The following is a 24015-nucleotide window of genomic DNA, read 5'->3' as shown; positions in this document are numbered from 1 at the left end:
CCTCTGCAATCGACCAGACGAGAGAAACGCGATTCGATCCTCCGTTTCGCTCGATGACAATTCGCGATAGCGCTAGGTACACGCCATCATGCACGCGTCGTTTGCGATCAATGGACTGTGCAATATGTTTTTATCGAGCATTAGCAGCTGCAAGGGTGGTGCTAACTTCGTGTTAATTCCCACTGGGGAATAGTCGACCATGAAGAAAATCATGCTCCAACGGCCACGGCTGTTTTCGAAAACGTTTTCGTGCAACGTTTCCCTTTTTACGAATTCCGCGTGAATCTATGCTTCGGTTTTATTAAACTCGCAGGTGCTTTCGATGGGCTGTGCCACAGAATGCTAACCAAATTTTGAGAGTTAGTTACTAATTTGTTGGCCTCTTTCTCATTTTGTAATATGGTGCTCTACTCTTTTTTTAGAGTAACTGTATTTATTATAGAAGTAGAGTTATTAGTAAATAAATACTTTAAGATAGTTGAATGTATCTTCGTGACTACATTGATCTACTTTATGAGAATATTATAAAACGAATGACTTGTAACAGAGTTATAGTGGCGCACACCGCCCGAAAAGATGACGAGCATTGAAGTCTCCAGAAGTAATAGCCTCGTAAAATATTCCATGCGATTGCTACACTTTCTTCCTTCAAGTTAAACAGTCTTACATTTGTTCCTTCTTTACTTTTGTTTAATTCTTGCTTTACATTACATCGCGATTGCGTACGCATTAGATTCTTTTGTCGTTTGCTGGCCCCTTTATAGTTCGGGTACCTCGAGATTGCTACACCCGTACTGCAGCCACAATCAAACATAACTATAGCCCCTGAGGGCAACGAATTAACAAATTTCCTCCACTTTTAACTGACTGAAGCCTAATCGAGCAATTATCAAAATTCTACATGTTAAAATACAAAGACAAACCACTTTAACAATTTCAATCTTTCAAGACATTTTCGCCTGAGAAATAATTGCACGTGTCTACTTAAAGAAGACGCACAATGCAAATGATGACATAATCCAAAGAGTGACGATTCGCGAACAATGGCTATCTCTTTGATCAGAACAAACGAATTAGCAAACTGGAGGCAACGAAGCAAGCCTGTTAGGCAATGGAATTCGTAACGAGGAAGTGTGGAAGAAGAAACGCTATTCAATGATACGCGAAAAGAAACACGTGTGTGTCGAAACGGTAACGCGCGAAACACGTAACAGGGAAGACTAAAAAGGATGATAAGACGCTCCCACGTAATCGGTACGATCCCACGCAATCGGCGATAATCCTTTGTTTCGCGCACCGCGTGCCATGAATGGAAGAAAGTCATTCGCATCGTCGAAACGGTGGATCACCGCACAGACTGGGTTAGGTTTGCGGATACAGACGGAGAGCCACGTAATTTACTCAATGAAGAAAGTTGAATCGAATGAGTAATCACCCTGATGACACTGCGGATGCAATTTGCCTGATTTAGTTACTCTAAACCAGATTTACATAAGGTGCATCAAAGAGATGGTGAAATGAACATAATCTGTGAAAATTGCATGGCGTCATCTTAGTTTGAGTGAATACAATTTGTGTCTGTACGTCGGAAGCAAATTATGTTTTTAAATTTGGGATAAGCGAGGATGCAGTTTGTTGATTTATTTACTCAAAACCAGACTTGCATAACGTGCATCAAAGAGGTGGTAAAAGGTGCATTACCTATGAAAATTGTATGATGTCATGCTTATTTTTATTGAATAAAATTGGTATCTATACCTCAGAGGCAAATTATCTTTTTAAATTTGAAATAAGTGTGTTAATTCCTTTAATTAATTTTTATTCTTCACTGACGATCGAAAGCAATGTCTCGTTTGGCGCCATTTTGACAGGAAAATCGTATGAAACAAATTTGATTACAAATTAAATTCAGAAGCTCGTTCGTCATGAATACATTTTCCATAAAGTAATTTCACGAAATGGAAGAAACCAAAGCCGCGAATCTCCACGCATCGGTTAAACCGCAATGGATCCAATCAGCATAAAATTCTCGATTCTCTAATTTCGTTTCGTTAACATACTGCTTTCCACTTCAATGACTCGCGGTGTGTAAAACGAATGTACAAAATTCGTCACGTATCGGGGACTGCAGAAAGTTAAATCATACGTTCGTTGACTCGAGATTAATTGCGACTGTTCATTTTCGATCGTTTCCATTATCTTGTTACGCTCGCTGAATGCAACAGACTTAATTTGGCACGCTCATTTTCCCTTTCGTACAATTTCCCCCGCTCGCGTCACGTTTCCAATAATATCTGATCGGGTTACTCAGCCATTAAAGCACATCAAATATGATCAGCCACTTTTTTAGAGGCATTTGTACGTTACAATCGATTTATTCTTGCATATTATCCATTCAACGCTTTCGTGGGAATCGAGGGATAGAATTTTAGATTCTGACAAAAAATAGATTGCTTAGCTAATGAACACTCTATTTAAAATCTTTTTCTTTGGAGAAATGGGTTTTAGAACCAACTGCTCAGGTTGTGACTGATAAAATGTTATATTTGTTGAAGATATGATGCATTTTTATTGTTGATAACATGATTGCTTTAAAATGGGTGAATAGACTTCAATGGAATTTTATATTTAAATTCAATGCCTTAATCTCAAGGTCTCTATAAATTTTGAAAAAATTCGGACCATGATTCACACCGATTATCTCTTGCACTTTATTCGTTTTTCTGATAAATATTCTATATTTATAAACAATTTCTGAAACCTTTTAATTACTTCTAAAAGATACTCTAGATACTCTAAAAGATTACTTCTCTATCTTCTTTAGTAAAGCAAGAATTAAATGAAATTAATTTTTGGGGCACCACTTGGTGCACACTTTTAATACTTAATAACTACTCCACGAAGCCTCGAACGCAATTTCATAATTCTTGATTTTCGTCATACTTTTACTTGTAGAATCACCCTCTAAAGTATTTCTCACCCCTAATTTGTATCTTTACTATATACTTGGTAATTTGTTATCGATACACGCTGCGACGTGTTAATTAGAGTCGATTCACAGCTCCCCTAAATACATACATGTCAGTTATTCGATCGGTACAATGCCTACCACTGTACATGCACCGCGTCGCATTAATTTCGTCGTCTCCCATTTCACTGAACGTTGAGCATGACTAATAGCTGTTAATTGCCTGTATTATAACGGTCGTTGCTTATCACCACCGCCAAGAATTTCCAAATTGTCGGACACCCTATCGCGGGGATTGAAACTCGTTATAACTTGATATAACTTGTTACAAACTGACGCACGAAGGTTCGTGCTGAAACATTGATGAAAAACCGAAATAATCGCGGATGGGAAAGGTACCCGTTATGCTTGTATCCGTTCTATATCGGTCTGTATCGGTTACGTATTGATACGATATCGGTCCCAAGCTTGCTGTATATCGGATCTACAATATACCCATCCACGTGCAACCCAAAATGGGAAACCTATTTTGATGTTGGATTTGGGACACAAAAAGGGCGAAGAAAGTTCATATAAACTTATGTCCTATGTGGTCTTGTTCGCGAGGTATAGTTGTTTCTAGAGGTGTGCGGGATTCACGTAAAATGTCCGGGATTCCCGAAAATATCCGGGATTCCCGAAAATATCCGAGATTCCCGAGAATGTACGGGATATAAAATAATATCTGGGATTTCCGAAAATGTTGTTATTTTTGAAAATTTCAGCAATCCGAATGTACGGGATTTCGAAATTCCCGGGAATCCCAAACATTTACGGGATCTCGAAATTCACGGGAATCCCGGATGTATTCGGGATTTCGAAATTCTCGGGATTCCATCCCGATTCTGGGAAGAATTCCCGTCCCGACCGGGATCCCGCACACCCCTAGTTGTTTCCTTATGGTGTTTGTATGCTTTTAGGGCACTTCGAGGGGAATATCTAAACATCTCTGTTATTTATGATCGTACACAAAATTTTTTAGGACAAAGTTGCTCTATTTTAAGGGCCACGTGTGAAGATAAAAAGAAATTTTTCCTAAAGACCATTTTTTGTATTTTCTTAGCTACGATTGGTAGCAGATACCGATTAATCGAACAGTATTTAAGGTGGAAGTGGAGCAAGATAGTTAGAGTTGTAGATTTTTGTAGACGTAATAACTCTCGTCCGTGCAAAAAGTGGCAAATTAAACGAGACAAGAAAATGTTTCGCGTCCAGTCCCGTTCGAAAGGTATCCAAGCAAGCTGTTTCGAAAAGCCAATGCACGATAACGTGCGGAGCCCGTTTTTCAACGAATCGCGTTCACGATCTCGCGAAAGAGTCACGCTCTGTTTCCCTCGGCCTTTCGCTTTCCACTTGCGTGCAACGGGCTAGATAGGCCTACGCATTAATCGTCAATTACTAGCTACAAACCTTTGCAATATCGAGTTACTTAACGCGACAACTTGTTGCTGGCAAATAAAACGTCGAAATCTTTGCGGGTCGAATTGTAATATTCTTTTGATCGTAACAGTTCTTACGTGATCGTAATAGGAGGAAATAAAATGTATTTGGGCCAACTCGATGCTCGTAATTATTGTTATGCAATTTTAAGAAGCAACTAATACTTGGAGTATGGAGTATGGATGATCATAGTTGAATACAATGCTTCCTATAAGGCTTCCTACAAGGAAATGGTTTCTATTGTTGACTCTGAAATCACAGACACAGATTTCAAATTTGTACGATTGTAATTTCCCTACAACACCTACTGTAATTGGCCAATCAAAATGAAATATTTTGTAGGAACTCCTTATACTCCAATGGAAAAAATAGGCCACTTAATTTGTGGAGACGTTGGCTGTAACTATTATTAAAAAAATGTTTGATTTTGTAGTACTTAGGAGGAGGACTTGTTAAGAGGCATTTGAATTTTTGCAAAGATTGTGGATTATAAGGAAATTCCATAAATCCAAGGAGTCACTGTACTCCACAAATGCATCGCGATACTTCCACTGGAAATTCCTTCTCCATGCTTTACATACGTCTTACGCGGTTTCCTCGGTTACCTTGGGAAAGGTACCGAGTTCGTAGGCTTTCTTGTTCGTACGCACTTACGAACATGCAGAGCAAACAGTGGCGTGTCTGGAGTAATAGGGACCTAAGGCCAATTACTTTGGGACTGAGCTAGGTAAAATCTCAAATTGGGATATAACAAATAATCTATTTTAAATGTATTGTACGTATTGTACAAATTTTTAGATAGAATAGGGAATGCTTTGCAATTCCAAACAAAACGTCATGTATTTACACAAAAAATATTCAAGGAATATAATAAACTATATATTTCTAGAAAAATCTGTTACTATTTAGAAGAATCTTGGTATAAATTGTTTTTAGATATTAATGTTCAACTTTTTATATTTGATAACGAATATAGGCTCAGAGGTGGTGGGTAATATTTGTAGAATAAATATTTTAAATAGTATTTCAAATAATAGATTCTTCATAATTCAAATAAAATAGTATTTCAAATGGGATATAAAATTTCAGCAAATAAAATATTTTATTTTGATAATCTAACACATAAAATAAAATATGTTTCATTTTAATAACATAAAGCATAAAATAGAATACTTTCCATAGTTTTTAATTTGAAAATAAACTATGTATGTGTGATACACATATGGAGAAACTATTTCTTGCAAATATTATGATTTCCTGCGATTGAAGAATATCTCTTTCCATCATTCATTTTATGAAGATTCTTATTGAAGATTCTTAATAGAAGTATTCATTGAAGAACTGCATTGAATGTATGTTTATAATGCAGAGGAAAAGTACCTCGTTTGTTTCAGATTAGCAAAATAAATATGTTTTTTATCCAACTTCGAAAAAGGAGGAGTTACTCAATTCGATATATATATTTTGTTTACACTATAATTTAGTAAAATAAAATATTCCGAACTATGGTACAAATATTTTCAGTGTTTTTCAAATAAAATATTATTTGAAATATTATCTTGAAAATTTCTTATGACAAATAAAATATTTTATTTCAAAAAATACTTGCATGATCCGAAATAAAATATTCTATTTTTAAAAATATATGCACGATTCGAAAGAAAATATTTATTTACTATTTACTATCTAAAATACGTATTTAACCCAGTTCTGTGTAGGCTTCACAGAACTCCTACGCTAGAACTCATTAATCTTTTACAGCACACGATTTAAAGTACTCGCTCACTTTTAAAATACACGACCAACGATGAATACACCCCTGAGAACAAAGTAGAGATCTAATAATGACGCGAGTATCGTGTGACGCAATCCTGGCTGAAAACTGTGTTTCCCAGGACATTACGCGGGTTAACCTGGGGATCCTCGTCGCAACAATGACAAACATCGATGTCTCGTTAGAGATAGAAAGTTTCCACGATCGGTCAGAGTCGTAAAAGGAACGATTCGCCTCTCCCTTTGAACGGAATTCCTTCGACAACCAAACGAACGTAACTATATACGGCACCCAGCCCAATGACACACTCATTAACACTAAATGCGTGTCGGTTACCAAGCGTGATGTTGAGGTACGAGACTAGCATCAAGAGACGTTGGAATTAGAAAAATGCACTAGTTAACAGTGCAGAATGCAAATCTTTATCTTTTTGCATCGATGTAATTCAAAGTGGGGTGTCTTCGAGATTAGGGTTGGGATTTGTCGAATTTTTCTTTATTTAAATGTTGAAATACCTTTCTTTCACTTGTAGGGTATTATTAGGTAAACATTGAATAGGTTAGTGTTAACGAAAATAATTGCAAATTAAAATTGTGTGGTATGGCCTGTACGGAAACATTTTAATTATTGCAATCGCGTCACTTTTTGAAAACAAATAGACCAGCCTCTCATCCTCCTGACTAATCATCAAATTTTTTGAAAATCTACCTATGAATGATTTCCATTCTTGACGTTGAAATCACCAACACACATTTCAAAGTGTGTTTGTGAATTCCATATAACTCCAATTCAAATGAAACTCTATTTAGGAACTCTTTATCCTCCTTTGAAAAGAATAAGTTATTTAATTAGTGAAGGTACTGGCTGTGATTATTATTAAAATTATTATTACCCCTTTTTGAGCAAAACCTTCAAGATTATACCTGACTAAATTCATGGAAAATGCAGCCAAGCTCCTTGCTATTAATCAACATTCCTCCAGAGTATATAACAAGTTTGAATACGAAAAAATTCAACCAGAAATCCCGGTTCTAACCTGTAGGTGATACGGAAATGGTCGCCAAGGGGTTAACCCAATGGGCGGTTGACATTATCAGAACGAGACCCGCTAGAATCGACTGCAACTGCTCGAAACGGGGACGGAACAACGTGTGCCGGAATTTGTCTCCTGAAATTAGAGACTTTCACTGTAATGTGCGATATAAAACGGAATCCCGTCGGTGAAATAATATAAACCGGGGCGGACCGTTGCGGAAAAGTGAAAGCACCCACGCGAGTAACGCGGGAACGAGTCGCATGCGAATTACGTTTCTTGGGTCGAGGGATGGCAGCCAATGGGCAAAATTCTATTGCAGACAACAATCATAGAAAAAACCCTTTGCTAATTTTCTGTTTCATTCGCGCGAGGAGAAGAACATTTGATACGAGCAATCTATTAATAAAAATTCAAGAGGAATAATTACGTAAAATGAAACTAATTTGTGTGTTTGTGATTTCTCTATAACTCGAACTATTTTTATTATTTATTGTGTTAGGCATGCTTGATGGCCAGACAGTTTGTATGAAATATTCATTGTTTTCAGAACGTTTCTTAATGTTTAAATGAATGTAACAGAGAATTTTATTTCATCCTGAAAAGGTAGACTTTTCCTATGTCTTCTTTAATACTTTAGTTTAACTACAAATAAAAGTTTGAATATCACGATACAAAGAAGACACAACAGATCACTTCCCCTAAACAACAATACACATGCACATGTACCGAACAACAATAACCACGTCGAAAGAAATCAATAGCTGCAGCACGTAGTGTCCAGGAACACTTTGCTCGTCATGCAACGGTAAGAGACTAGAATAAATTCGATAATTGCATTTTCTATCCGAGCACCCTTTCTCCGCCGTTAATTTCAGCAGGAAGTCGTTATAAATATTAAACGTTACACTCCTCCGATTCGTTATCGCGTCGAAACTTCCGAATCGCCGCGATAGTCTTCCTCTGAGAATTTAAAAAAAAACGTGAGCAAGAAGAAAACTTCTCGTTATCGACACGAATGAACCGCACTTGCAATTTTTATCGAACACCTCCATCTCCCTTTCTAATAAACGGGAGGAGGCACGAAAGCATTTGAAAGGTTAGTTAATCCGCGAACGCACAGCGTAGAAAGTTGGTGGAGGTAATGTGTACGAAGAGATAATTAAGGGTATCCTGTTTCTTTGGCTGTGGTTATCAGTTTATTACAGGGGAACTCGCGTGATTCCACCTCGAGAGATCGAGATACCCTCGAGTGCCATAACCTCCTCCTTCCCCTCTGTCTACCTTCCTGTTTTTTTCTCTCCGTTTCACTATTATTCGCCATTGAAGTCCCTTTTTTGTGAATATAAATACGAATGTAAAAGGCGAACAAAAAGAATGAACGTAAAACACGAATATAAAATTGAATGTAAAATATTAATATAAAAAATGAATATGAAATATGAACGTAAAATATGAACATAAAATATGAATGTAAAACATAAATATAAGAATCGAATTTAAAATATGATATGAAACATGATAAATGCCAATGCCTATATAAAAGTTATGAAAATAAAATACGAACACAAAGTATAACTATAAATATACCACAATTTCCGAAACTTCATTTAAAGAGTAACTTATAATAACCTATAATAATAGAGTTCGTCCTTATTTCATTATTATCAATTTTTAACCAAGCCAAGAATACCGTCCATCCCCTCGGATGACGAGCGTCGTAATTCCCAATAATTCGCGCGTCAATCTCTCACGAGGCGAACAATGACACCCGATATACGCCGCGACGAGATCAAGATATTAAGTTCACGTCGAAAGGCGAATGAAATGAAAGGGCATTGTGTCCGTGGATGAAAATAAGTCGTTGAAGTTAATTAAAATTATTAAAGTGCGTGGAACCGAAGACGAACACTGGGAAATGCAGCGAGGGAACACGGACGGACAAAAAATAAGGGAAAACGAGCTACGAGAATTAATACGAGGAAATGGAATCCGTTGGAGAGTGTACCAAAGGTCACTGCGTAATTCGGTTAAATTACGTGAATTCTAAACGAGAATGTCTTGACCAGATGGTACGTGTGTGCATAACACATACGGGAGAATTTTATTTCCAATGAAAAGTACTGTTAAGTAGTTCGAGTAATTGAAGGGAAACGAATCAATTAATTAAATTTACTACACGATTCGAGGAAAGAGTAGCTGCTCTAGAAAAGAATAATAATAGTACCTTTTAATGTACATGTGGATTTATGACTTGAAATAAAATTGATGTAATGATACATCAAAAGTGAAATAACCGTGAATGTTATTTCCTACATTAAAAATAGGGTATCAAATATTGTTGTTAGTTCTGAAATCTGATACATTCGAGGCTCATAGTTCTATTTAAAGTAAAACAGCTAGAGTAGCTGTTTTTTTTTGTTTAGTCAGTACTTAAAGGAACCGCCTGGTGCCTTACTCCATTAACTCTTTGAATGTATTTTCCACACTTTCTTGGTTAACCAGTCGCTTTTCTTTGAGAAAGTTGTCTGGACTTCTAAACAGATGGTAATCTGGAGGAAAGAGGTTCAGCGAGTAAAGCGGATAAGGAAGAACTATGTAGCCCTAATTCTTTTAAAATCCTGTGTTACTACACGTAATTGAAGACAACGCTACATATTAATAGTATATTGGAAAAGGACTCGAAACATTGCTGTTATGACAGTGACAATTAACAAAAATTTTAAGAAGTAATATGTGTAAGAAGTATGTGAACCAAATAAGTGTGAAGCTTGTGTTTCGTACAATTTATAATTGTATTCCTTGAAGAACAATCTATTTAAAAAGGTATCATCTACCTTCCTTTATTTCAAGAGATAATACGCCTAAAAATCGTGCATACCTCATATAAAATTTCAACATTAAAAATAATTGTCCTCTTCGAAGACAAATCTACATAAAATAGAGTATCCACCTTTCTCTACCTCAAAAGAATCCAACGAAACTATTCCAACTCCCGAAACGAACCTCCAATTAACAAACCAAACACCTCTTCGACCACACAACAACTCCTCGCGCCTAATTTAACCATAACTCCATATCCGCCGGCCATAAATCTTCACGGTTTCCACCGACAACCCGCCCGACTGAGACCTTAAAAACAGCCATAATAACAATAACAACACTCTCCTTTTTCCCCGACGTAATTGCCCCTGTTCGTGGCGCATGAAAGTTTCGACCTCGACAGTCGCCCAAGAAAGGAAATGGATTTAAACACCACTCGTTACCTTCAATTACACGCGCTGAATTTTCGTTCGACATGCTCTCGCTAATCCCCATGATTCGAGTCCGCCCAGTTAATCGCCACTTAGCGCCACGGTTCTCCCATCTGATTAATAAACGTCGACGACGGGACGAGTTAAAAATGGTGGAAATGGGAGACGTTGAATAAATAGCCAAGGGACAACAACGGCGTGGAAGTACACCGGGGACTGGAAGGAAACGGAACGCTGGACACGTGGACGTTGTCGAGCTCGCAGTTCGTGGATAACTGTGACGAAGGAGTCTAGAGAAAAAATCACGAACAACTCTCGCTGGAATTTTCGCTCGAGCGTATCAAGCAACTTGCGTCACGCCAACGACGAATGATAATTAAATTCCCCCGTTATCCGCGGACAGGGGCGATACTAATTATTATTGTTACAGTAGCGTTTTCATTATGCAAACGAACTGGGCAGGGGAGGACCGTGGGAGATTGGATGGAATTTTGATGTACAGTGGTCAGGATTCTTGGACACGATTGTTTATTATTATTATTAGGCGTGGAAATTAATTATGTGAAATTAATCATCAGTTTGTTATTATATGGTCAATTGGCAACCTTCTGGGTTATCGATCTGGTCTCCATTGCAATGCATATATGTTTATATATGAAGATTGATATAAATTTTTGCTTATTATTATTCTTATTCTGGCATATTACAAGTGTACTTGATAATTATAATACTTTTAGGAGCATATTGTTAAGCAAAATTTGATGGCTATTAACACTTTATCTACCGGCTTATTTAGAAACAGACTTTAATTCAAGAAGGAATTTTCTACAGTATCATATGCCAATCTAGGCTGACAATAATTTCTCCATACTGTTACTGGGTACATCGAAAGCCAAGTCTGTTTCCAAACACTGAACATTGTTCGTAGACAACCATCAACACAGTAAATAAATTCGAATAGCTAAATACTGCAATTAGAAAGCCTAAAAATAGGCTCCCGGTAAATAAAGTGTTAAATTTCGTACAGATGCATTCCAATGACCATCAGATTGAGACTTAGGTTATGTCTATAGATACATTGTTATAATTAATCTACCAAAAAGACAAGTAAATATAATATATCTTTTCAAACTAGAGTTATAAATGATTGAATCTAAAGGAACAGAATTAATTTCTACACCTAATTAATTATGTTATAACGGCTACCATTGGAATGAAATTAACAGTTATATCTCCCTATAAAATCTAGTATTTTTCAAATTTCGTTCAGTTCTACTTTGAAAAGTATAAGCCACTTGAATTCACCGAGATACTGACTCTATTTATTATTACAAATCGTGTCCGTAATGGCTGCATAGATTGATTTTGTTTTCCAATAGTGCTCAATTCGTTCCAGAGTGAATTTCGTTACCCAGCGATTCGTTCTTGAAAGCATTCAGTTCCTTATAATTCACTCAGTAAAGCAATCTCGGTAAAGGAACTTTCTTTGTCAGTAATTACAATAAAAAGTCAATTTTGCCTTGCTCTGTTTGGTGCACTATTGATAACATTGCCGAGAGCAATAATTGCTGGACTTTCCAACCAAAATCGAGAGAAAATAATATCGTACCAATCGCATGGTGTTTTTATCGCCTCTGATAACGGGTATTGTTTCTGAAATCGTCGACGAACACGATCCAACACGATTCGGTCTGTAATTCAAATTTCGCGCGGGTTTGTACCGGAAACCATTCTAAAAGTCGAATGAGAAATGCTCCCCTCTGTGGAACAAAGCTGATGCTTGTAATTAATTCAACTGGAATCTGCGTGAAATTTAAATGCACCTGCTCTATTGATTTTCTGATTCACCGACGATTTTGACCGCGCAGGGGCAGCACAGGAAATCCCGCGGTCACTGCGCAGACGCGAATTCTCTGACACGAATTTGCTTTTTTGAATATTGTATCATTTGAGTTCGTAGAAAATACGCAAATATTGATGTCAATTAGTGGCAAGGCTCGTTGATTGGAAAGTGAATTTGCAAGTAAACTAAAGGGGGAAATCCAAACAAATGTTTAGTTTTATCGAGTTCTTTCTGATAGTTGAAGAAAGTCTGATTTTATAGGGACGTAACTTAATTTTTGTTGATTCTGTTTTCATAATAAAGATCTTTATATGTCCTTTTATTAACCGACTTCGAAAAGGAGGAGGTTACTCAATTCGACATGTATATATATTTTTGTAAGAAAATTAATTCTCGTTAAAGTCTTTGTAAAAGGGTACAAGATTTTTGTTTATTCAATTGTGGAAAATGAGAAATTATTTTATATTTAAAACATTGTATAAGACCATGCATAAATATATTATTATTAAATTTATCATTAAATTTCCAACAAAGGAATCGCCATTTCATTATTTCTCAAAATTCCCAACTTCCTTTGCTGGCAATTTTCGGCTCGACGGAAGATTTCTCAGTAGACTCGAATAAGTGAAAATGCCTTCGTCCAATCGTCAGGAATCGATCACACAATGCTACTTATTCCATTCTTCCTTCTTTCGATTCAGAGAGCTCAAAGTGTACGCTGTAAAAGTGTGATGGAATTACGGAGTCGTAAAAATGTGAAATTCCACGGTGGTTTCCCAAGTTTCACTGCAATTCGCAAATGACAAAATATCACCGGAAACGGTATAGAATGGAGTGATAGATACGAAGCTTTCTCTGCATCACGCGTTACACTTTTCCTGTCCTCGTATCTTGGCCAATCGAGTGGCATCTCGCTAGGGGGTGACTCACGGAATTGCTAATACCGTTCTTTCCCTTTCGTAATTTCAACGATGCCTCCTTCTAACGATCGAACAATTTTTTTTCCTGTTGCAGAACACTTGCGTAAATGGTCCCATGGTCTGTCGCAATGCAGCCGACACTTATACTGAATTGTAAGTATATCTTGCGTGGATGCTCCTGATCGAGCCAATTAACATTCACGTGTTACGCAAATCAGGTGTCCTCGCGATGGGGCTTCTCACCTCCACGGGTGCGATCACCGTATCGATAGACCGTTCTGATAACAATCCCGTAAGTAATTTACCGATTCTTCCGTGTAAGTATGCTAATTATTTAATTTTGTCTCTAGTAATAATGAAACAATAATAAACACGACTTAGAAATAATTAAACAGCAAGCGGAGAAATTATGCAACTTGAGATTGTTTAAAAATTTTTACTAAAATTTAAAATTGAATATACCAGAGAGCCTTTATGTTTTATTAATTTTCCATTAAAAGGCTATCGATTTTTCTACCTATACCAGCCAAAACACCGTAGCCAGGTAAATATTCATCGAGCTTGAAGTTTAAATTATAAACAAAACTATATTTGTATTCAGCCCTTGTTACAGATTGCGCAATTTGTTATGAAAAAGCTGATGAAATGTAAATTTCCATCGCGTAACATGGAATTTAAATTCATGTAAAAGTGGTTAAATATTGTTCCGGTTAAATTATTTTTCAGTTATTCTTACATATCCCGTAGTTTCCAAATTCCCATATAGTTTTCTCTTTGAGTTACTTTGAGCTCATACGAAATAAACGTTGGGTTCTTTCCGTGGGAAGAAAAATTAAATTAACGTCCAAACGCAACACGAGAGCGTGACTGTAATTTCCAGAAGACACTGCATGACTCTCGAAAAGAATACAGAGTAGAAATCAGAACGAATCTACTTTAGTCATCCCTAACCATTCCAACAGTCACTTCTTGAGCCTGTGAATTTTTCACCACCTCCGCAGTGCCACCTGCGGAAATTCAATGGCGCCACTCCTACTCTCCAATCATATTTATTTATTCATTTATTTATTTATTTATTCCTCGGTTGAGCTTCGTTAGTTTTAATACTCGCGTAAAGATCAACGTAAATATGCTCTTCCATCGAGTTCCTGGTTAACATCGTGTATGCATAATTCTAATCCCGAAATGTGCATTTATCAATATTATGAATTTTGATTCATTCAAAAGTAGTGGGAATATGTATATTATTCTTTCATTGCACTTTAAATAATTATAGTTGGTAGTGGATAATGTGAATTCATTAAAAAGTGATTTACGAAGACTTTAATGTCGCGTATGCATTAGGTTTGATACATTTGAAGAGTTTGTTAAAAGATTGCTGTTTTAAGATATTAATGGATCGTTATCATATACGTATTCATTATCTTCGACAATAATGATCACAAAATAAAGAGCTTCATATCATACCATATAAAAATTCAATGATAAATGAAACTAAACCTCTCATTTACATGTAAATACGAACGTATCAACACTTATGACTAATAGGTAATTTTCTATATAAATTTTACTCGTCAGAATATCATATAGAAAATCACCTTGCACGCGCTCCTCCACTTCCTCCTAAACCATCGTTTCCGGTAACCCAAACACGCAACGATTCCGCGCTCGATTCACCCAGTAAAACTTTCTACTCATCCTAAATTCCCGTCCATGAAGAAAAAAAAAGAAAAACAAAACGGGAAGTTCGCTATTCGTCGGAGAAAGTTGAATTCACAAGTAATAACCGTAACTGCCCGCTTCCGAAGTGGAGCAAACGTTTAACCATCGTACGAATTCTCGACGACCCTCTCTTGCAGCCACCGACGCGATCGTCCATGATCGCAAACGGATGGAGGCCGCTGACGAATGGCTACGAGGAAACGCTCGGCACCAACGTCTCGCCGTCGACCAACCTCGAGAGGAATCCCCTCGTCCATCCTGTTATTGGCAAGCTCCAGGAGCACATGGCGGCTTCGGAGAAGCACAAATCAAGGAAGAATAAACCGATCCCTCATCACGACTACAGTCCACCTAGCATACTTGGTAGCTTCACAGTCTTCAGCCACGCAGCCGCCAAAGGACGCATCGAACCCCCCACTCACAACCACGTGGGCAAATACGCGCCCTCAGAGACTCGCGAATACACCTTTCTGATCCCTCCGCCCAAGGACGCCTACCGTTTCGACCTGGACCACCATAGAAAGCCTATGCTACGAGACAACGCTGCGTACTTGCGGCAACCCTACGTTCCTCAGGGCATGCACCAACCGCCAGATCCAATAAAAGCGGCCACGTACTTCATCAAGGGTTACACCTCCACCACAAACACCCCATCATCGCCGATGAATCCCAAGAACAGACACTACTCCGACTCCTACGTGCCTCAGCTTCTGCAGCCCCCGCGCTACCAAGGCAAGCTAAACCAGCCCTTCGAATCTCTAAAAGTCAACAACAACGCCAAGCCCTACTTCCAACCTCCTAACACGGCGGTGGCATCCGACTTTGGCAAAGACAAACGCCTGAGCGACCACGACCATCGTAATTACGACAAATACCAGTCTCAATCGCAGTCGCATAACGAGCAGATTGTCGACCATCCAGGGAACTACTACAGTCATGTAAATCATCCCTCTCACCCCTACAAGACGTCCTACGAGAGGGATCCAGCGTTCCTGGTGCACGAGAGTCACGAAATTAGCTACGTCAGCCCTCCAACGGTCTACAACGGATACGATCTGAGACCATCCTTGCCTTACGAGACTCTTTTACCTCCTGACGTGTACGCCTCGTCCACACCTGCGCCTACCACACCGCAAGGCCAAGCATCTAACTATCAGAACGGTGATTTGAGGGATTACAAGCGACCAGGTCAAGGTAACGGTCCTAAGCAAGTGGAGGACACCGTTGTACCCACTTCTGGAGTTGCGAATACTTATTACGTCTCCGAGCATCAAGATCTCACGCCTCCCCCGTCATCCTGGCCGGTACCAAAGAGCAAATACACTTCCGATATCAACGAGGTGCTACCTCGCGTCAATCCGCCATCCAAGTTCAACGAGGAGGTGACAGGCTCGAACCAGGATCCCCAAGTGCCCAAGGTCCTCTTCATAGGCCCCCAGGCGCAGCCACCGCAGTACCAAAGTTCTGTCCTACCGATCGATATACGTCCTGAGACCTCTCAGCCCGAGTACGAGACGCCGGAGAGCATATCGCTCAAACACTTCAACGAGCAACAATACCTGCTCCAGCAACAGTTGCTGCAGAGGGACAGGCAGCGACTGGCCGAGCAGGAGCGTCAACAGCAGCTGGAGATCGAGAAGCAGCAGCAAGAGGAGCTGAAGAAACGCCAGCAGGAGCTAAGGGAGTTGATCCAACAACAGAAGGAGGAGGACGAGGCCAGGTTTGAGGTCGAGGCGGCCAGGAATCAATCGCAGCAGCTGGCGAAAGTCGAGGGACAATCACCCTTCCAGTTCGAATACGAAATCCCGAAGGTTACCACGGACGCTGCCCCGGTGATTACGGAGTACTACGATGTTGGCGAGCAGCCAAGGATTCAACAGTCGCAGGTTTGTTCGCATGAAAGAATGGACGATTTAGGGACGCGTGGGGAATCGGGAGAAACGATGGCAACGAGTGTCGACCGCGAGGCGGATTTCAGGTTAAGTGGGCGTTTAGTTTGTTGTTTCGGTGACGAATATTCGGCTGAGGGATGCAGATAAGGGAGAGGAATGTTTTCAGACACATTATTACAGGTAGGGTAAAGATAGAGAAAGAGTTCGTCGATTTTATTACCGACGAGATCCGGTCGCTGCATTTTTTTAAATTATAGTGGTCGAGGAAAACTGAAACATTGTAAGGGGAAACAATAGTTAATCAGTTTTGTTCCGAATCTAATCAAGTATTGATATGAGAATGAGTAAATAATTTCATCTATTATAATAGAATCGTGTTTGTATTAAAAAAATTTGTACGTTTAAGAACTCTCTTGGAACTAAAAATATTTATCTGACTTTTTTGCTTTGCTAATCGTTATATGGACTTGAAATATATTTAATTTATCGATGATTGGTACGAAACAGAAGGTATCGCAGTCTATATTGCCCTTTCATCCGACATCATTATCCGAAACTACTAAAAGCGCGAAAGTACTGCCAGAAGTTTCAGAACCGGTATAAACAACAGACGTTGCGACGTTAATTTGCTCTTCTACGAGTTTGTTCGAAACTCAGGAGGTTTTAAGCAAACGATTACACGTTTACAGTCAACCGTGATAAACGCACAACATTCTAACAATGATAAAACTATCGATATTTTCCATTTATATTTCGCGATTAAAATGCAAATAATAAATAACTCTTATTATCAAATAAATAAGTGATACAGATGTCAAGAAGTTATAAAAAATTTCGTCTTTTCGTCGCCAATACCATAAAATGATGAAAACATGTACACCCACCTCAAGGTTTACACTAGTCTGTAATGTACCCATGAGATGAACAGCACTTTTGCAACACTCGTAGAGTTTAGTATCACTATAATCACACTACTTTTACGGCGGAAATCGACACGTGCTCACGGTTCGGCTGTAATTGTAATACTGACACGCGGAAGTCTAGAGATCGAGAAACCCCCACCCTTGGTATGGCTGATTACGTTCGCGAAATGATATAAGAAATGGCCCGCGGTACTTAGGTAGCAAGCGAGCAAAGATTCCAACAACACGTCCCCTTGACGAAGGGTAAAGCTACGATACTGAGCTGATCGTATCGTAAACAATATTTATTGCGAAGAAATTTTAATTCCGCGTTATGTATACCGTTTTATTATAAACTACACTCTTTATGAACGTATTGGTATGCGAAACTTTTAAACTTATGAATTTATAAGCGTATATAAACATATAAACTTATAAAATGTATAGATTTATAAACATGTATTAACATTATGCACTTACAAATTTATAGATTTATAAACGTACACAAAAATATACACTTATAAACTTATGAATGAAGGATCCAAACCACGGAAAATAACCATTTAACGGAATGTGTAAACGTTTCCGCAGGTATCCCAGCCCGACTACGTAAACTCGGAGAGTCCCATTAACCTGAACCAGCAGTACGAGGACTACCACGTGAAAAATCAACCGGAACAATCGAATTACCGTGAACCTCAGACAGAGCCACGACCGCACAGACCGCACAAGTTACACCGCGATCAATATAGACGAAGGAAGCCAACAACTACGTTGGCATACGAGCCAACGCCAACGGAAGCGCCGGTCGAACTTCCAGAAACATCGTTGCCCGTGACGCTCCACTACGAGGAAGTTCCCATCCAGACGACCCCAACCCCGGAAACACCTACTCAGCCACCAGTGACCACTCAGAAGGCCAGAACGCGACGACCAGGATCTCCGTTGCGACGAAAGCGTCCAACGACCACCACGCCCGAGCCAATCACCATTTCGGTCGGTGGTGACGATTACCTGAAATACGAGCGACCCGAGGAGGTGAACCAGCAGTTGGACACCTCACGAAGAAGGCGTATCAAGCCAACCCAAACCACCTACGACGAGTCTGTCACCGAGAAGAAGGCCAACATTAGGAAACGACCTGGCCACAGGAACAGGGTCAACCCTGGGGAGCCATTCGAGGCAGAGATCGTCACTGAAATCGTCCACACTCCGCTAAACACGTACAGGACACCTACAGAATCGGTTCCAGGGTACAACGAGTACAACCAGTTCGCAACAAATCAACCAAACAGTCAGAACTACGACTACACGTCGCAGAAGCTTGGCTCTGGGGATGAGCAGCGCGAGGACACTACGCAGGTGGTCCCAGGGAACTACTATACAGAAGTAACGAAATCCAAAACCGAGGACGTGAATAACGACAGCTACAATCTCCAACAGAATAGCGGAGTGGTTACTAATATTCCTCTAGAGGACCTCTTCAGCAAGACGGAAGGCAACTACTTCGATAGAACAACAGCTGTGTCTTCGACGAGCTTTAGCACAGGCTCTAGCTCTAGCTCTAGCCCAAGCACCAGTCTCTCTACATCAGCTCCAACGACGACTACCACCTCCTCGACGACTCAGGCCCCTGTCCTGAGCACGTCGACGATCAGGTCCATCAAGATGCGACCCATGAGGTACGGGAACACCACCAGGCCCCGCTTCAGCATCAAGGACTATAAGAGTCGGTTGGATTACAAGAGCAGACTAGCTCAAATATCCACCACAGAAGCTTCAGCAGCACCAGTCCCCCACACGAAGCAGAGAGGATCCAGTTACAAGAGCCAACAGGCTCAACAAGGTGCTGATGGTGTTAGAGAGACCACTGGCAGGTACAAGTACATGTCCAGAGCTAGCTACAGGACAACGTCGCCTGCTCCACTGACTTCTAAAGATCAGGAGTACACAGGGGAAGATACTACATCCTCCACCACGGAGAGGTCCCATCGTTTCGTCCCCAAGCGAAGGCCCGTCAACGGCAACGTTTACAGAAGCAGGATTTCTGGGACCACTAGCAGTCCCAGCAGGTCTCAACAATACGAGAACGATAACCAGTCGAAACCAAGCACTGCCAGACCCGAAAATGTCTTCTCATCCTCGGTGAGACGTCGACCAGTGATGAAAAGCAGGCTAGCAGCGCAAAAGGAAACCTCGACGGCCCCGTACAACGATAGAAAAGAGGCTGAGGCCACGGAAATGGCCGCCGAGGAAACCAGTTTTTACTCAGCCGCCACCACAATGGGGACTACCAGAGTAGCAGCTAACGAGATCCCAGTCGAAAAGGAGGAAGCGGTTTCTACGAATGTTCCAACGAAGCTCAATCCTACGGAAGAGGAGAAGAATGCGGATGAAAGCGAAAGTGGAGCTGGTTTCCACGTGGAAAATGAAAATCCACCTGCGGAACAGGTTGTCACTAGTACTGCCAAAAGCGTGGAAGAGTCCGCGGTGGTGGAAACTAGTACTGCTGACCGACAAGTCGCTGCCACGACGGAGAAAACGACAAACGAAGGCAAACATGAGACAACGACCGCCTTCGACGTCCAATCAGACGAGGAGGAATTATTCGCTAAGGCGTCGCAAAGCGTGGCCGATCTGACCAGCTCCGCTTCTGCGCTCTACGACAAGCCTGGATTGTTCAAAGCGGTCTCCCCCGAGAGCAGAGTCGTCGCCTCGCATTTCAAGTTACCCACCGAGGAGCCTACCTTACCGATCGAGGCATTCTTTCAGGAAATTTCCAAGAAAAGCTAAAGCGCAGGCGATTTAAAGTTCTGTTTGATAGATCCACCTGCAATTTGACTGTTTGGGATTGTTAACACTAGGTTTACAGATCATTTCAACCTATCCAAAATTTTAGAAGGTTTTACAGAAACCGTTTGGGCTTTTTGTCAACCATTTATGGTGACTTTTATTATAAAGTAGTATTTTAGTATAAAGAGATTATCGTATGTCTAAATTAATTTTCGTGTAAACCATTTAATTAGTTTTAGTAAATTGGTTTCACTTAGTAATGCGTCGCTTCATTAATAAAAAATCTGGTAAAAATCTCCGTAAACCTAGTGTTAATTGAAGTGAGCTATAGTTTGTTTTAGTGTTGATGAATTTCTTCTTCAAATTTTTAATCGGGAGATATCGAAGCGTTGGAATGGAATCTGGAAAATTGGCAGGGGGTCTCTTATGCTCGAGAATTTGATTTAATTTTCGAGAGAGCTATCCCTTGTGGCTGTGGATTTTATATTTATAAAACGAATACAGAGTATATTTCATGAAATAAAGTTGCTTAATTAATGGCAACGGGTCGTCTTATAGCACACTTTGGAAAATAATAAGATACGTGCAATGTTCGCTTAAATATTCTCGCAAAATGAATGTATAAAATTATTCTCAATTCTATTCTAGACGTAACGAAATAAATTATGCCATTAATTTATTTAAAACACGCACAATTAGCCGCATGATTGAAATTCGAAACGAAGCGTCCCTTATTTTCTTAATTATATCGAAAAATAATGGACCCTTCGAGATGTTTTGTAAATGTAAATATTTAGAACGTTTATCTTATTCGATTCGAGCCAATGGGTGCTCGACGATGAGTGTTATTTAATGATGTAATTGATGCATTGACATAAGGATCACTCTTATCTACATTCTTCCTAATGTAACAAAGTGGATTTGTTAATTTTCCTGTGAACTTTGTAAAATTCCTATTTCGAGATATAATTGTATACTTACTTGGGATAATCGTTCACGGAACACAGGAAAAAATAGTCTTTCCTATTATCAGGTAGCACGTATGTTTACCTGAAAGAAGCTAAGTTAAATAAAAATCGTCTCCATAACCTTCATGACCTCCTAATATGTTTATGCATCCTTACGTAAATAGCGAAACAATCGCTAAGGTCGGTACATCGTGTTAATTTATATGAACACTGTAAATATATATAATGTATATGCATTAAATAAATAGACTAGTTAAACTAATTCCTCGCTTTTAATTACTACTTCGATATATCGGACAAGGGAATGCAGTATGTCGGGTAATGCAGATTAAAACACGGTAATTAATATTCCAAGTTGATTTACAATCCATTTAATATCGTTACGATAATTGTTTACATGCGTGTAGCCGCAGGCGAGTAAAATACTAATTTGAAAAGTAACGTTTCCTTTTATAAAGTAGACCCACCGTTTCTCAATTACAAATGTCGTAAAACGCAATTAATATACTCTAAAACTGGCAAAATAGTACTTTACCCGAGACTACGTACGTTTCTAGGGTCGAATGACTTCCATCGTCTCTCTTTCTCACTTACTCTCTCACTTTCTCGCTCTCTCGCACAAATACACGCGCGTGTATATGTATATACGTGTATAGGCCTACGGAATTACTTTGATTGTACCTAATTTAGAATTATGCACAGGCCATACATTACACATTTAATATACTCGTTAACAAGTACTCGTAAACCGTTTCCCATCGTGTACATCGTGTAAAATTCCATGTAATTGACAATTAGTTTAACGTGTTTTTTTGTTGTCAGTCATTCAAGGTACAGTTGTACAGTATACGCTATATTTATATATATATATATATTTATATGTATATATACAGTAACAATTGTTAATCTATCAGACGAAGTAGGCACACGCATACCGAAAGTATTTACATTGCCCACTGGAATCGGAGTGAGCAAGAAGTGGACGTTGCAGCTAAACTCTGTGTATGCACATCGATAAGAATTAATTTGTTATAGTCGAGTTAAGGAAAGAATCGACCTTGTGGTAAAGGAGGGGAAGTTCTATAAATTTATTACAAATATTGTTTGAATTTTCTTCCTTTTGATCAATAGAGGAGGTTGTTCAGTGATAATTTACAAATTTTTAATTTGGGGTTAACGTGGATTGGGGGTAGTGAGAGGTTCAAGACTGTGACGGAGTCAACGAATAAATAGATTACTTTGGTTTCACTACTCGAATCGAATGCTATCGAATTAAAAATTGATTTTATCATAGCATCCACATACGTATGCCCAGAAATTAATTCAATTTCATTTGATCAGATTTCTCCCCTACTCGTTGCACGTTCGAACCCATCACTCGCCCAACAAAGCTTTAAGAAGTTGCCCACCCTCAAAAATAAATAATAGGAGTCTCCCCCAAGAAGATTCTTTCCTTCTCCCAACTATATGAGAGAACAAGGAAACTCAACTAGCATAATCAACGTTTCTACCGCGCATTACCATAAACGTCAGCCATAAAAATGAGAAAACAATTCCCTAGAACGAAGAGACCTGAGTTGTCGTGCGGAACGTGACCCGTTTCCTTATCTTCGATCCTCCTAGGAATCGTTCGGAACTAATTAGCAACGATCACTAATTATACACCTTGGTCTATGAACGTATTGGTCCTTGCACGAAACTACGCGGGGGTAGTTTTAGTTTAGACAACGAAGAGCTCGAAATTCGATGTTCGCCTAAGGGTGAATTGTGTGCATACACTTATCGACGCGCGATACAATCTGCTCGAGAGCCGTTTTCGATAAAAAATATATGCAGTCGCGAGCAACGCGGACGTAAAAGCTCATTACTTATACAATAGCAAAAGTTAGACTATTAGAATTTTCGAAGCTCACTGTTTCAGGTGTTTCTCCCCGCGCTGTAAACAATCGGGAATTCACCGTGCTTATTTCAGCAACGTTGCAAGGAAACTAGGCGAAAAATGAAGGGAACTATTAAAAATAAAAAGTAAAACTATTATTATTATTAGTATTATTTTTAAACAGTGGTAGCTTGGTGACCAAGTGTTAAAGAGGTTAAAGCTGCGAAATCCTAATCGCGTTAGCATTGACAAAGCTTTTGTTTCGTTTTCCTCTTGATGGTTACGTTTTTGGCAACATTTCCAACTGAAATTGAAATTATATAAAAAAATATATACACCTGTAACACCTAATCCTATGATTCTCGGTTACGCTATTACAAATCTCACGACTTATGTACAACAAGAATACAAAAATTGTAGCGTTGTAACAATCAAGACCGTTTAGTTTATTTAGTTTATTTTTTTTTTTTGTTTATTCCAAAACGTACTAGAAAAGGAAGTTTTGCGGGTATACCGTGTGTGTATATAAATACGACGTATGTATACATATAATTCACGGAAATACTTGTCCCCTATATAAACCTTTTA

The 24015-nt window shown here is 39.2% G+C and overlaps 1 protein-coding gene across 1 annotated transcript; it reads left to right on the top strand.

Annotated features, from left to right (window-relative positions):
- The first annotated feature begins 13378 nt into the window (after positions 1-13378).
- Positions 13379-21239, top strand: LOC128874136 (putative mediator of RNA polymerase II transcription subunit 26). The gene is made up of 4 exons (XM_054118502.1): positions 13379-13424; positions 13490-13563; positions 15131-16879; positions 18379-21239. Exons 1-4 carry the CDS (start codon positions 13379-13381, stop codon positions 20578-20580), a joined length of 4071 nt encoding a protein of 1356 aa, XP_053974477.1. The 3' UTR covers positions 20581-21239.
- Positions 21240-24015: the final 2776 nt, after the last annotated feature.

Source organism: Hylaeus volcanicus, chromosome 3, assembly GCF_026283585.1.
Source record: "Hylaeus volcanicus isolate JK05 chromosome 3, UHH_iyHylVolc1.0_haploid, whole genome shotgun sequence".
Lineage (NCBI taxonomy): Eukaryota > Metazoa > Arthropoda > Insecta > Hymenoptera > Colletidae > Hylaeus > Hylaeus volcanicus.
This window is presented reverse-complemented; position numbering and strand designations above follow the sequence as displayed.